Source organism: Gossypium raimondii, chromosome 10 (assembly GCF_025698545.1).
Source record: "Gossypium raimondii isolate GPD5lz chromosome 10, ASM2569854v1, whole genome shotgun sequence".
Lineage (NCBI taxonomy): Eukaryota > Viridiplantae > Streptophyta > Magnoliopsida > Malvales > Malvaceae > Gossypium > Gossypium raimondii.
In genome coordinates this window covers 43,347,532-43,363,963 of record NC_068574.1, presented here as the reverse complement: position 1 = coordinate 43,363,963, position 16,432 = coordinate 43,347,532, and the positions used below count along the sequence as shown (strand labels likewise).

Genomic DNA, 16,432 nt, shown 5'->3' with positions numbered 1-16,432 from the left:
GGTATATATTTAAAAAAATAACAATAGGTTCGAAATAATACATTGAAATAGATCAATACCAATTAGTATCAATACCAATAGAAAAATAAAACATCCACCGGTACAATATTAGCTACCTTGATTTAAATTGATGACTAGGCTGATAGGAGAGTCTAATTGATACAATGCCGATATTTTAAGAAAACAATTAGAATATATTGAAATTTAGATACCAATTTAAAATTTGACAGTAGTTTAAGAATATTTAATGCAATTAACCCTATTGTTTCCGTGAACAGTCCGACTTTCATTTGATCCATGGTTTCAGGGGAACAATAAATTCAGCCATCAGTTTCATGGAAAAATCATGTCCCTCTTCTCTTTTCTTTTCTTTTTTTTTTTTAATATTTTTTCTATCTAAACTAAAAAAGATGAAACTTTATTAAAAATCATGTCCCAAACAAACTATACTTGGGTACTAATCGTTATCATTATTATTATTAATTTATTAAAATGAAATTACTATATCATTTGGCTGAGGAAACAAATAAAATAAAATAAACTAGTTCAGAAGCTATTTTTATTATTTAACATATTACACTCTTGATTTATTATTTGTAGTTGATAAACTTATACAATATTACCAATTCATTCGGATATGAAATGCTTCTGTCTACCCTCACCCCTCCAAGAAAAATAAAGCTTTTTTTTCTCTTGCAGGTAAAAAGAAATAGAAAGCTCTTACGTGTAGAATATGTAAAAATGAGTTACTTTTTCTAATAGTTGATGAGGAGATTAAAATAAAATAGTACATCATACATAAAAATATTTGTATATACACTGAAATAAAAATTGAAAGTTTTCAGTCCATTCATAAATGCAACTAATTGATTAAAAGAAATTAAGATCAAATTAATTAATTATACTTTAATAGTGCAAGACTTTCAAGATACTGTGATCGGTCAATGAGGAATTAAAAAAATAAAGAGATAGATCTTTGACAAAACCCTCGAGATAAGCTTAAGTTAAGGTGATTTTATATACTACTACTTGGCTTTAACACGTCGACGTCCTTGTCCTATATAAAGGACGTTGTCGAAGGTTTTAAATGTACTGAATCTGCTCCCAAAAACACCGTGTTCTAATTAATTCTCCTCTTCATTTTTCTTCTAAGGTTAGTGATGAAAATGAGGGCTGGTTATAGCATTTTCCTTCTCATTCTTTCTCTTACTGTTTGTAATGCTGGTAAGTTGAGTAATACCTTTTACAAAAATACTTGCCCACAAGTTGAGAAGATCGTGAGAGAGATTATCCAGATTCATACTCGAAACAATCCATCTTTGGGTGCTCAACTTATTAGGATGCAGTTCCATGATTGCTTTGTTAGGGTAAGTTGAGCTATGCCTTTCCCAAGTTATATATATATGTATGTATGTATTGAGGTTTTCTGTTTGATTATGTTAGGGATGCGATGCATCAGTGTTGTTGGATACAGTTAGCAATTCCAAGGCTGAGAAAGAAGCAATACCGAATCAATCTTTAGGTGGTTTCGACGTGATCGACGATATCAAGGCAGCAATCGAAAGGGTTTGCCCTAAAGTCGTTTCTTGTGCGGATATTCTTGCCTTGGCAGCTCGTGATGCAATTTCTTCACCTGTAAATGACCCATTACACCCACTGCATCAACAAGTTTTAAGACACTTATAGTTTCACATATAATAAAAGAAAAAAAAAATCTAATATTTGTAGTTCTGGTATATTTATGTTGCAGTTTAAAAAGTCGATGTGGAGCGTACAGCTTGGAAGAAGAGACGGTAGAGTTTCACTGGCAACTGAGATCAGTGGAAACCTCCCTAGTCCCTTTGCAAACTTCACTAGTTTGGTTCAACTATTTAAGGGGAAAGGCCTTAATGTTAATGATCTTCTTGTTCTTTCAGGTATAATTTCTTCTTATACATTAACATTTAATACTTGCTTGTCACATCGCTTCACTGCACTTATTCATTGATAATCAATGTATGGGGCATAATTTATTCTATTATTAAAGCTCTTAATTGAGTTGGTCTTATAAATTAATTGAGACATCAATTTAATCAAAAATATTTTCTAGTAATTAAAATGGATTATATTATTTGTTAGTATTTTAGTCTTTTTTTAAAAAACTCAATAAAAACTTCATGTTTGAACCGTGTTTTTTTTAACATTAATGAAACATTAGCCTTACTACTAAACAAGAGTTTTATTTTAAAATAAATTAAAGATTTTAATTGTATTATGCATATTTTATTACATCCATCAATTATATTGTTGATTAAGTAGGTGTTACAAGTTAACTTGACACTAACTCAAAATTAATGATAATATTATAATAAATAATTATACTGCATTTAATATTCTTAAGATTAAGTATTTACATATTTAAATTTTATTTTACTCACAATTTAATATATATTATTATAATATTATAAATATTTTATATATTATCATTAATTAATTTCAAACCATACATTCCATCCATTATTATTATTATATTGTTTGTTAACATTTACAAATTTTAGCATGGAACAGAATTTCTATCATATCCTTATACACTTCAAATATGTGTGAGATATACAGGGTTGACTGCGCCCGCCCCCTTTTCCCGATATTGCCTCTAAATTTTTAACCTCTTTACACTCGAAAAATAGGAAAAAAAAGTTATTTTGGTTTCCAAAAAGTTATAATCTTTTTTGGGAGTTCTCCTTTAAAGAAAATGAAGTTTTCTTACGTACATGACAATTCATATACATTAATAATCTATGCATGTATGTAACATCGGAGCTACATACCCATATCCGAATATTGTTCAGATGTGGAAAATAAAATTTATAGGGATGGATAAATAGATTTGAGAAATTGTAACAATTTGGCATTAATTTCCTTGATCAAATAGGTGCACACACCCTTGGAGATTCTCGCTGTGGAGCTTTCTCAAGAAGGCTTTACAACTTCACAAGCAAAGGCGATGCTGATCCGAGCTTAGATCCAACTTATGCTAAAATCTTGAGAAAGAAATGTCCGAACCCAGCAAGTCCAGCAATAACAGTGGAAATGGATCCTGGAAGTTCACTATCATTCGACAATCATTACTACGATATCTTATTACAAAGGAAAGGGTTGTTCGTTTCAGATGCTGCACTTCTTACAGACAAGAATTCCAACAAGATTGTGACTCGGTTACAAAGGTCACGTTCGTTGTTTTTCACTGCGTTTGCAAAATCGATGAAGAAAATGGCAGCCATTGGAGTTCTCACTGGAAATGCTGGAGAAATTAGGCAAAACTGCCGTGTTGTCAACCCAGGAAAGAATTAAAAGAACAGTGATAAATTTGCATGCATTTCTGTGTCAAGTTTCTGGGGAAAAAATAATGATTGAATTTTGCATAAGTGAATAAATTGAAGAATATTAGGATAAGTTATTTTCTACTTTAGTACCGAATTAATAAGGTATTAGTTTCGGTGCAGTTGTAATAAACCATGACTCAAAAAAAATGAAAGAAAAAAGAAAAAGAAAAAGTTTTGTATTGAGCATTTTGTAAACTTTATAAAATTAAGTGACAATCGGAAGTATTTTGATTTCTTCAAGGGCTAAATGTTCAAATTAGGTCCAATTTTTAAGAGTTGTTCACATAAGAATCAAATCTTTTAAAATAGTCACATAAGAGCTTAACATTTATAAAAGTGCTTAAATAAGAGTTTTTCACATACTTTAGCCTAGTTTGTAGCAAAAATTAGAAGAATGTTGACATATTTAAAATAAAATGCATAATAATTGAATTAGATATTTCTTGAAAAGAAAAAAAGAAGAAGAAAAAAAACGACATAATTTGAAACCTAATATGAGAATCCCTTATTTGAGCTTTTCGAAAAAGTTTGGCCTTTATTTCGAATATGCTTGGTGCGTTGTTGAGAGCACCAAAAATACCCTATCCCTATAAAATAACGAAAAAGAATAGTATAAGGGAAGTAGGGCCAAATCCTTAGGGACTGAAATTGCACAACTTCTTGTTCCTTGAGATCCCGAGCACAGTCGTGCCCAAGAAAAAGCGGCGTACCTGGAAAAAAAAACAGAATTAAAAATATGGAGTGATTGAAATTGTATAAACTGAAATTGAAATTGTAAAGAGAAGCAGAATTGAGAAAATAGATTCTTTGATTAAGAGATCTCAGCCTCCGGTTATCTCGATCCTAGGCTTTTTAGATGATCCTTCTTATAACAGAATAAGCCAATTATAGTGGAAGAGGACACCTACGACCACCAGCTCCACTTAGATTTTAGACTTATGATATAGAGGAACCTGACTCTAGCCAACCGTCACTTTTGGGGGACCATCTTACACTAGATCATCACTTCTCAATGGCGAATGCCAAACCATTTTGTCTCTTGGGCTCGATAACCACTGATGTAGTAAGCTAACGAACCGACTGTGCAACCTTCCCAAAACATACAAAGCAGTCGCCTTTGCACAAGATGAAAAGATCACTTTTAAAGGGACATGGATGGATTCTAAGTGCGGAGCAACAATGAATACTCGTTGAGAAGGCTAAGTGCGGATTCCAAGCCTCATGAACCCTTTTTGGAAAATCTCAACAACCTTTGGTTAGATGAGTTTAGTGGCTCATGCTTTTTGGTAAAAAAGAAATAAAATTAATAAAAATGGAATTTTATTGAATAAATGAAAGGAACAAAGGTTAGAGCTTTTTGGGAGAGGGGGCTTTTACAGAAAGGATGAGTGAAATTTGTGTCACTCCATCCCCTATTTATAGTACTTAGAAAACCTAGTTTGTTCCTATCTAAATTCTAAAAGATAAATAAAGATAAAAGCTAAAATTAAATCTAAATAATAATTTTAACAATAATCCTAATATAATTAAAATTTAAATAGTCTTATGTTTATAAATCTCTTCCTTGAATTTTTACCCCCAAGTCTTTCACACTATGTATTTTTGGCACCACTTCTTTCCTATTTAGCATGCTAGCCCATTTTATCTTTAAATTCATGCTTTTTCCCCCAAATTTCCTTTTCCCTTCAATTTAGTCCCTACAAGATAAAAAAATCATAAATAGCTCAAATTAGTAGGATCATACTCAAAATAAATATGTAGTTGATACATAAAAATATGTCATTTCAGAGTATTATCAAATTCCCCCTACTTAGCCAATGTTTGTCCTCAAGTATGGCTCCTATCCACTGTGTAATTTAGATTTTACCATGAAAGGAGTATCACTTCAAAGTTTTATATAAATTAGGCATAATGCATATGAAATAAAGAGAACCTTTAGCTTGCTTTAAGTAAAACTGAAAAAGTATTCCAATTAATACACACAAAAATCAAAATTGACTTGGATTACTTCATGAAAATTAGGTAATTTACTAAACTTACCAAGACACCCTATTTGTTTCCACCTTTAGCCCCCAAATGCAATTCTTTATTATTATTTTACTTCTTTTTTCTTTTTCTTTTCTTTTTTCATTCTTTTTTTTCTTAATAATATATTGAACCTTTTGATGCGAAGAGAGATGACAACCAAATACCCCACCCCGGTTACTCAGCCCAACATACTCCTAACTTATTATATTTATATATGTTTTTTTTCTTAAGAATATATTTAACCTTTTGACGTGAAGAGAGATGATAGCCAAGCACCCTACCCCGGTTACTCAACCCAATACATTCCTAAAAAAATTTTGTTTAATTTTGGTTAGTGGAGTTTTTCCTAACACATCACCCAACCTTTTGACGTGAAGTAGGATGACAACCCAAGCACCCTACTCTGGTTACTTAGTCAGTCACGTTTTAAGCTGCACTCATAACCACAGAGGCATCAAAATTTATTATTATCATGAAACAAAAATTTAATTTGGAGGATTAGGAAAAACAATCAAGTGTCAAAAATAAGTTTCGGCAACTCCCTAACAGTCATGAACATAAATTTAGCACACAATTGTATTAAGTGTCCTCTTTGCATTAAACTTAATTGATTTTACTATAAGCAAGATAGGGTTAGCTCTATTAATCATAATCATTTTAGCCTGATTGAAATAAAACAGTGGAGATGAAATCAAACTAGTAAAATCCTAACTAACTCAGTCGACAAGAATCATGCTCGTAGGTCAAATAGTGGGCAATTCCTGGTTCAAATCTTGGGCATGAAAAGAGGCAGAATATTCTAAAAAAAAATGTAGGCAGAAACGAGCATAAGGCAACAACAACAATAACACAACAATAAAAGCAGCAGATAAAATGAAAGAAATAATGAGGAATGCCTCCCCCTACTTAAAACACATTCTCCTCGATGTGAAAGAAAAAGGAAAACAAATATGTGAAAGAAAAATATTTTAGAAAAACTTCTCATGTAGTCACTGTCGTTCTAACTTTAATTTTTCTTCTCGTCGATTTTCCTGGATATAAGAAGAGAGAATAAAATTTATTAACATGCAAGAAAATAAAAAAATAAAAAAATATATAAATAAAATAAAAAATAAAAATAAAATTGGGTTGCCTCCCAACAAACGCTTGTTTAACGTCGTTAGCTTGACGCCCCAACAAGTATTGGGGCTGTTCTGGTTGAATTCTTTCGTTCGTATGAGCTTGGAAATTATCCTTTTTTACCACATCCTTATGCCTCTTGCTTTGGTTTCGTATTTTCCTCCAAGAAAATCTTATGTATGTATGTCAAGGGGTTAATCCCTTTTAAATCGGCAATGGTCTCATCATTCTCCAAAAATGTGCATTTGAGATGCTCGGGAAGTGGTTTTAATTCCAGATCTGGTGCCTGCACAACAGAAGGTAGAAGTTTAGTATTCATAGGAGTTGATAATTCATTAATAGATTCACTAATAGATCCTGAATCAAAATTATCATCAAACAACATTTCAAGTTTATCTCCATAAGATGAATCAAAAGTTTCTTCTACTAATGAGTCAATTATGTCGACACAGTTTACGTTCTAGATTTCACTCGGGTGACTAATAGCGTCATAAACGTTGAACTTCATGATCTCCTCGTCAAACTCCATCGTGAGGGTTCTGCTACACATGTAAAGCTTAATATTTGCAGTACTAAGGAAAGGTCCCCCCAATAATATGTCTGAAGACCCAGGAGCGTTATCCTCTTCCATTTTTATCACATAAAAGTCTGTAAGAAAGATAAGCCCGTTAACTTTCACTAATACGTCCTCAGGGACTCCTTCGGGATGCACAATAGACCTGTCTACTAATTGAATGATAACACCTGTTTTCGTCAAAAAACCCACGTTAAGTGAATCATAAATAGAAGAAAGACATTACATTTATGGAGGCCCCTAAATCACACATAGCTTTTTTAATTCCTAAGTGGTCTATTTTGCATGGTATAGCAAACATGCCCATATCTTTACATTTTATTGGCATCCTCTGCTGCAACATCACAGATACATTTTCGTGAACACTTACTCTTTCATTTCTAGTCAATTTTCACTTGTTGGTGCAAAGCTCCTTAAGGAACTTGACATATAGCGGAATTTTTTTGATGGCATCCAACAATGGTATGTTGATCTCGACGTTTCTGAATGTTTTGAGGATCTCTTTTTCCTCCTTACCTCTCCGATGTTGGTTCAATCGTCCTAGAAACGAAGGTTGAATTATGGGTAATGGAGGTTTCGTTCGGACTTGTTCATCGTTCTCCTGCTTTTTCTGGGCAGAATCTTAATCAAGATTCCTGCCAAGATTCAGTTCCAGTACTTTTCCACTTCGCAATGTCACAGCATTTGCGTACTGTCTTGGGTTAGGTTCCGTTTGTGACGGCAGCTTTCATTGTGAGTTTTTTTTTTCAATTGATGTAGTCAACTCTCTTATAGATGCATCAATTTTTTGTTGAAAATCCTTTGTTTCCTTTTGGAAATCAAGAGTTTGTCGTTGTATTTACTGCTGGAAATCAACAGTTTGTCGTTGTATCTGCTGTTGGAAATCAAGCATATTAGCTACTAATTTATTGACCATGGTTTTTAGAGAGGTACTTGAATCTTGCGTTTATTGTGGAAACTGGTTTTCGTATGGCTGGTTATACTGCAGGTTTGCCCCATAACTCAAGTTAGGATGGTCTTTCCATCCTGGGTTATATGTATTTGCATAGGGTCATATCGCTTTTAGGACGGTACAAGAAAGTTTCCCACAGGATCTAAATGGGTCATAGTATCGTCACACAAACTAAAGCATGCATCAGCTGTATGTTTGGTATTACACAAATTCTGCACAGTCAGGTTGGTCCTATTTTTACTGCAAAAAAAGAATTCACGATATTAGTAAGTCTATCAACTTTATCTTCTAAAGTTGAATTACTTAGCTGGTGAACATTTCTAGTGGGTTCAGGATTAGCTCGAAATTGCTGAGTATTTGCAGCCATTGTGGAGATCAAGTCCCTTGCATATTGGGGGGTCATGTTGACTAATGCCCCTCCACTGGCGGCATCTATCATATTCATTTCCATGGGCTTCAAGCCCTCATAGAAGTACTGGAGAAGAGATTATTCTGTTATCCCATGTTATGGGCAACTTGTACACGATTTCTTAAGTCTCTCCCAATAGTCGCAAAGAGACTCCATATTTTTTTACCTTATCCCAACAATCTCCCTCCTTAATTCAGCTGCGCGTGATGCTGGAAAAAATTTGTTGAGAAACAAACGGGAAAGATTAGCCCACATTGTGATAGATCCAGGAGGTAAATAAAATAACCATTCCCTAGTAGAGTTTGCTAGGGAAAAAGGGAAAACACGTAATTTGATTTGATCCTCAGTTGCGTCGTGATGTTTTATACTAAGACAAACCATATGAACCTTTTTTAGGGAATCTCGATAACCTTTGGCTAGATGAGTTTAGTGACTCATGCTTTTTGGTAAAAAAGAAATAAACTTAATAAAAATGGAATTTTTATTGAATAAATGAAAGGAACAAAGGCTAGAGCTTTTTGGGAGAGGGAGCTTTTACAGAAAAGATGAGTGAAAATTGTGTCACTTCATCCCCTATTTATAGTACTTAGAAAACCTAGTTTGTTCCTATCTAAATTCTAAAAGATAAATAAAGATAAAAGTTAAAATTACATCTAAATAATAATCTTAACAATAATCCTAATATAATTAAAATTTAAATAGAATCTTATGTTTATGAATCTCTTCTTTGAAATTTTACCCCCAAGTCTTTCACACTTTGTAGTTTTGGCACCACTTCTTTCCTATTTTGCATGCTGGCCCATTTTATCTTTAAATTTATGCTTTTTTCCCTCAAATTTCCTTTTTCCTTCAATTTAGTCCCTACAACATAAAAAACCATAAATAGCTCAAATTATTAGGATCATACTCAAAATAAATATGTAATTAATAAGTAAAAATATGTCATTTCAAATTATTATCATGCAATTTGAAAGGTTTGGCTTTCATTTGAACACTTTTTGTAAAGGTTAAACCCTTATATAACCATTTTGAAAGGTGTGACCTTTATGTGAGAAACCTCTAAAAAATTGGGTCCCAATTTGAGCATGTAGCCTTCTTCAAGTTTGTGTCATTTGGATTAGATAATTTTAGATTTTTTATTTAGATTTTGAATTTTTAAGCTATTTAAATTTTGATTTTTTTCAAGTAAAATGTTTTTGGTCAAGTTCATTTTTTCAATTTCTGTAAAATATTATCGTTATACCCTCGTCCTAAATTCCCCCACTAGATCGTTCAACAACTACAAAAACTTGACGAATCACTATCTTATACAAGGCGAAGCTTGGCTTTATGGTGTCACCATAAATCAATAAGTGTTTCCTAAACATCTTGTTACACCAAGCGGGCCTATACAATCCTTAAGAGATATATAAAAAAGGGTTTCTAATAAACTCCATCAATCCATCACATCTACGCCAGTTGAGAGCCTCGCTTAGTCTCTTCATGTCAACTCTAATAGTACTTTCATTAACATCTGCCATTATTCCATTACAAATAAGGAATTAGAAACTCCATGTTGGGTCCTATGCCTAGCCACTCTCCCTTTATAAATACCTTTTCAACCAAAAAAAGAAAAAGAAAGTAACCATAAGACATATTAGGCAATGGGATAGGGTGAGGCGTCCACCATCAAAGAGCAACATGTAAAAGCCTTAGCCCTTGAAGTGAGGACTGATCAAAAAATGTTCTACTATAAGAAATCGATCCTAAGACCTTAACCAGAAAGGGTAGCTTAGAGAACCCCAGGCTCTGTAGCTAAAGAACCACCTCCACTCACCATCACCAATTGTCATCATTGCCAAACATATCGTTTAGTTTCTTCAATAAACTAGCTTCACAGTAGTAAAGAGAAGAAATATTGCCACATCTTCAAGATGAAAGTTTCAGTAGAAGATCAACAAGGAAACCAATGAAGGAAAATGTTAATGGAGGTGGTTAGAAAATAAACTCGCACAATTAAAAGGTATGCCACAATGCCATTTAGAGTTTTCATGCAATAATGACATCTAGTTCAACCTCTTCACGTCAAAGTGCAAACATCACCAAAGGAATTATTGGTGAGAGGTCTCATCTCTTTTGATGTGTTGGCTAAGGTGAATGATATCATCCTCCTTAGAAGAATCAACTGAAAGTTAAGGTAAGAGGTTTTGTCCCCTTGATGAATTGGCCAAGATGAAAGCATTTATTTAAAAACTTTTTAAATCAATGAAATCATTATACTTGAGATTTTGGTTCTCGAAAGGTAGTACAATGAGCCTAGTTAGATACTGTGATGCTGATTGAGCTGGAAACTTTGATAATCGAAAGAGTACATTAGGAGGATACTTCTACCTTGGATTAAACCTATTGTCATGGTAAAATAAAAAGCAAGCCTCAATTTCACTCTCAATAGTTAAGGGTGTGCAAAAAAAAAAAATTCTAAGTCGAAAAAATCGAAGTGAATCAAACTAAAAAATTGATTTTTTTTGGTTTTTTTTTCAATCTTTCAATCGATTTGCTTAATTTCAATTAAGCTATGATCTGTTTAGATTATCTACTAATATAAGTTATCTTTTCACATTATAACTGCTACACGAGTGCATGTAAAACAAACAATTTTATAAAGCGATTTTAACTGCAAGTGGATAGTGTCAGTTGTAATATTTATATTGTCTGATGGAACACCGGAGTAATCCAATGGGTTGAACCCAAAGGAATTGGTGATTAAATTATTCCTAAATAATAAACATTTAATTAAATGAGCCTAGCTACTTACTCACTAAATGTTATATTATGGTAGGTCATTCACAAAATTAGTTTTACTAATTAATTACCTAAAAACAAAAAAAAAGGACTAAATTGAAATGAAACAAAATATGAAACTAGAAAATTCAAACAAATACGATAACAGACAACGGTTGGTTGGTTTCTATGAGGTTGATTAACCTTCGAATTAGGGATCTAAATATCTATTACTCTTAAATTGGTTCAAATTTACCTCTCGGCCTCAACTTTACCAATTTCGACAAATTAATTTGGTTTATCTCTTGACCTCACCAAACTAACCCGAGATTATTAAATTGATGCTCGATTCCCTTAGGATCGTCAATTCTAAGTTTTGTAGTCTATTCGATTTAGTCAATTTATTTCGCTTTAGTCCCTGAACCCAAAAATCAATTACCCATCACTTTTATCAACCTACCACTTAGTATTTAGCTACTCATGCTAATATCTAAACACCAAAATAGCTAATGAATAGGTAAAAATAACATTAACTTAAACTTGAAGTAAGACGAGAAATAACCCAAGCTTTCTTGCAAAAGCTTAGAGAAGAAAATAATGGCAGAAAGATAAATGAGTAAAAATACTAAAGCAATGATTTTTAACAGGTAAAAGAATACAAAACTAACTGGTATTAATCTAGGATTAAAATGTTATTACAAAAGAGTTTAAGGTGATGAACATGTAAATAAACCTTAGCTACAGTAATAATTAACTTAAATAACTAAAAAAATACAAAGGAAACCAAGAAATGCATAAAAACTAAACCCTACAGCTATGGAGAAGACTGAACCCTAAAAATATGAAGAAGAAAACTAAGAAACCTAAGCTAAAACTCGTGTCTAAAATGTGTCTTGTGCTCTCCTCTCTCTTTTTCTAGCCAACATTGGCCTTTTTCAGCAAGTATCAGACTATGTTTTTGTTAACCAAAATGTCCCTCAACGTGTGTTTTTTATTGGTGTTGAAGTTGGACAAGGACTACCTCTGTAGTCATTTTTTGTCCCCTCATGACAATGGTATCGCGATACTTATGGTTTGGTATTGCGATACCCTTGTCAGTCTTGAAATGTGGGGTTGCCTTGGAAGGTGGGTATCATGATACCACTGTAGATTGTCCTAATGCTTCTTATTTCAACACTATTAGGGGTATTACGACTTCCGTACTTTAATATCGTGATAGCCCCCTTCTAGGTGATATTTTTGTTCATGTTCAGGCCACTATTGACTCCTTACAACACTCAATCAGCCGTTAGGGTCCTTATGACGCATTTGGTCATTTTGGATCTCAAAAGTAGCATAAAACACACTATTTCACTTATTAAGGAAAAAAGGAAAGCTAAGTAAAAACACGACAAAAAGCATATAAATTGCTCAGAAACAAGCTCTTTAAGTGTACTAGGGAGCCTAATTTAACATATCAAATTACAACATATCAAACTCCCCCACACTTAAGTTTTTGCTTGTCCTCAAGAAAAAACACAAAACATGTAAAAGACGACTCTTGGACTAAATTGAGCAAAAAGGTGACATGGCCGTTAAATATTAAATTTGCACAATAATTGTATTACATGCAACCTTAGAATGCTATTTCGCTAACTCGAGTATTCTTAAAGTAGACAAACTTAGTTCAACAAGTTAAAGGGTTAACAAATCTAAAGGCAATTCAAACGAATATATGTACAAACATGTTATCTATCAAAATAAACTATGTAGATACACTATAGACATCCAAAGCAAATGGATGATGTTCATTAGAGTAAACCTAGACATGTCAAGAGAAGTTTGCATGTAAAATGTTCAGGTTGCTTAAGGTTTTCTAGGCTTGTAAGATTTCGAGGCTTAGGACGTTTTGGATTTCAAACAAAAGGTAGATCAAAAAGGTTTCAAGCACTAGAAATAGTAAAGTACACGACATTGTTCCCTATTCGCCCCGAATTTCATCATGAAGCTAACCTGCTTATTTCTCATTCTCTCGCCTTCCTTATCTCTCAAAAATTTAGAAGCTAGTGTTTGATATTAGTACGTATAACAAGGTAACAAGTATTGATACATTATGAATTGAAAGATTTCTTTTGAGACTCTCAATTGATTTTTCCTTTAAGTCCTTTTTCTAATTTTTGCTCTCATTCACTCACAATGATGTTAACACTAAGTGTGCTTTTGTTTCACTCAATTTGCTTTTACCCTTGGTTTTCTTTTATTCACACAATTTTTTTTAATTTTTTATCAAGGGTCTATACATATCATACCCTACACTCTCTTCTTTTTCTCTCAAGCTCATTTCTAAACCACTATAATGTCTCTACCTAGTCTTCAATGTCCATCACAAGAGTCATATTTTTTGAACTTTTCTACAATCTCTGGTAAGTTCCTCTATACCCCTTGTATGTATAATGATTTTGTTTCATATATGGTATAAGGTAAGTTCACCTGTTCTGTGAAGGTACAATGTTTGCACTAAAGTAACGAAAGTTCATTGTGAAAAGTCTGGTTTGGCATGTCTATGTAAATGTCGTAAGGGCCTTGGTTTGGGTTAAGTCAATATCCCCCTTACTTTGAAAGGAACTATATGACCTAAACAAAAAGGAAATGAACTCATGTCATTGCCTTCAATGATACATGAGAATAGTTATATAGCCTCTAGCAGGGCAAGAGAATTTGCAAACCATATCGGTAAAGCATGACAAGTAAGGGAAATGAATGAATGATACGATCTCTGAACATAGACTAGGGTGTTGGCTATCACGAAGAAGGATGTCTGCATGTATGCATGGGCATAGTATTTACGCCAATAGAACAATGTCAATTGTAAGAACTGTGCAAGTCTGGTAGTTGCCAATGGGTGAACCGTGTAAAGTCCACTTGTGGATGGTACTCGCCTATGGGTGAACTGTCTGTCTCATTAAGTTGGAAAGGAATTAATTGTTCGTTTTATGTATATTCTTTGTTGTATCTGCTCTAGATCTCACTAAGTTCTTCAAACTTACTCCGTCACCTTTCCTTCTCAAGGCTGATGAAGAAGTAAAGGTCGCCTAGGACTATGCCAGAAGATATTTACTATTGTGAGACTTCTAATGTAACGACCCGAAAGTCAGTGGAGTTAGAAATGATGGTTTCGGAATACTATTTTTCGATGATAGGATCAGTGAATATTATTTATTAATATTTACGAGAATATTACAGTATTATATTGAAGTTTGGTATAATAATTTTGGTTATTTGGAAAATAGATAAGGTACAAGAGTATCGGTCCTAAAGTCTGTGATTTCAAAAATTAAGGTATCAGGACCTCATTTTCGTAAACCAGACTCGTAAATATTTTTATTAAATATTTACAGAGTTATTTTAGAAACGAGTTGAATGATAGTTTGATAATTTTAATTATTAGTGTTTAATTAAGTACAATGATTAACTTAAGTGGGTGATAAATCAGTAATTAGTATTAAATTTCAAAGTGGGATTAGAATAAGGGGCTATTTAAATAAACAGTCCATTAATTTGATGAGTTTTGGTTAGTGGATAATTATGAGGGAATTATATATATGTAATATATGTTAAGTTATAATAAAAATGAAAATGAAATGAAAATATGAATAAAACAAAAGAAACAAATAGAGTAGTGGGGAAAGAAAAAGGAAAGAGAAACAAAAAATTAAAGCTTCATCTCTTGCATGCTGATTTGGGGAGAAGAAAGGTTAGCACCATTCGGCCTCTAAGTGCCATTTTTTAAGCTTAATTTTGTTGGGATGATTTGATTATTTTCAATTAAATTTTATATGTTTGAAACCTTAAAATTATGTAGTAGATTACCCATGTGGAAATTTAGAGAAATTATGATTTTTGTGGAAGTTGCCATTGTTGAAAAACTTTAATGTTTGAAGTTGTTTTGATAGAATTAGGAGTTAATTGTTACTTTTGTGAAGTCTAGGGACTGTTTTGGTGGATTGTTCTTTGTGCTGGAAATTTGAGTTGAATTACTAAGTTTAGTGAGTAATTAAAATATTTTGTACCATGATTTTTGTTAGTATTAGCTTTCAAGGAGTTTAATGCTATAAATTAAATTAGCATGGTGTTAAAGTTATAAAATTCAAGAATTTAGGGATTGTTAATAAACTATATGTATATTTGATTAATTATGAAAATGGTAAATTCAAGGATTAAATTGTGAATTAATTGAAAGTATGAATTTTTTGAACCTTGTGGAATAATTGGTTGAAATGGGACTTTCTTGATTTTAATAAAATAATATGATTTATATTGAGGATTTAATTGTATCGAAGGTAAATATTGAGTGCAAATAAGTACAAAAGTAATTAAATGGTAGAATGGTTTGAATTTGAACTTGATATGGTATTTGAATTAGTTAATAAATTAATTTATTATGCTTTGATCGTGAAACGAGTAGATCGATTGTAAATCGGGGAAAAAAAAGGTTGCGAAATAATCGTTTGCGGTTTTAGGTAAGTTCATAGTCCCCAAACTCGAACTTTATAAATTATTTTAATTAATCTAGTTACTACTTGATGCCTTAATATATCCCTAATGTAATTGTTAATTAAATTGAATGGAAGTTTATGGATGTATAAGTTAATTCAATTGAATGGAGGTTTATGGAATGTGACATTATGGAATAAATTAATGTATGATTAGTAGATAATTAGATTGGAAGTGTTATTAAATTATGAAATTTGATATTGAGTTATGCAAAGTAAAAATTATGGACTTGCAAATGAGTAATTGACATCGTCGATTTGTTCGACTAGCGCTGGGCGCAAATTTTGTTGGTTTATCCAACTAGAGCTAGGCTCACTAATTATTAGTTAGTTTATCCGACTAGTGCTGCGCGCAACTTTCATCAGTTTATCTGACTAGCGCTCGGCACACATTCGTCGGTTTATTTGACTAGCGCTGGGCAAAAATATCGTTGATTTATCCAACTAGAGTTGGGCTCACTAATTATTCGTCGGTTTATTCGACTAGTGTTGGGTGCAACCTCTGTGAATTTATCTGACTAGTGCTGGGCACACATTTGTCGGTTTATCCGACTAGTGCTGGGCGCAAACTCTTTCGTGGATTATCCGCTAGGCACCGGGTGTCGTGTATCAACTGGACTATACAACAACGTTTTATGAATCATCTAAGGAGGATGGTTATAGGTATTACTAAAGAAGATTATATTTACTTATGTA

General features: G+C 32.7%; 1 protein-coding gene across 1 annotated transcript; it reads left to right on the top strand.

Moving 5' to 3' along the window:
* Positions 1 to 1,087: 1,087 nt before the first annotated feature.
* On the top strand, positions 1,088 to 3,432 carry LOC105778508 (peroxidase 27). The gene is made up of 4 exons (XM_012602228.2): positions 1,088 to 1,367; positions 1,444 to 1,635; positions 1,751 to 1,916; positions 2,912 to 3,432. The coding sequence occupies exons 1-4, from the start codon at positions 1,161 to 1,163 to the stop codon at positions 3,328 to 3,330; spliced, it is 984 nt and encodes a 327-aa protein (XP_012457682.1). The 5' UTR covers positions 1,088 to 1,160; the 3' UTR covers positions 3,331 to 3,432.
* The last annotated feature ends 13,000 nt before the right edge of the window (positions 3,433 to 16,432 follow it).

What these genes read in the sequence shown, in the direction of transcription:
- LOC105778508 (XM_012602228.2), top strand. Translation starts at nt 1,161, where the DNA reads ATGAAAATGAGGGCTGGTTATAGCATTTTCCTTCTCATTCTTTCTCTT. An exon ending in TCCATGATTGCTTTGTTAGG is followed by an intron (nt 1,368 to 1,443) that starts GTAAGTTGAGCT and finishes TGATTATGTTAG; the next exon opens with GGATGCGATGCATCAGTGTT. An exon ending in GTGATGCAATTTCTTCACCT is followed by an intron (nt 1,636 to 1,750) that starts GTAAATGACCCA and finishes TTTATGTTGCAG; the next exon opens with TTTAAAAAGTCGATGTGGAG.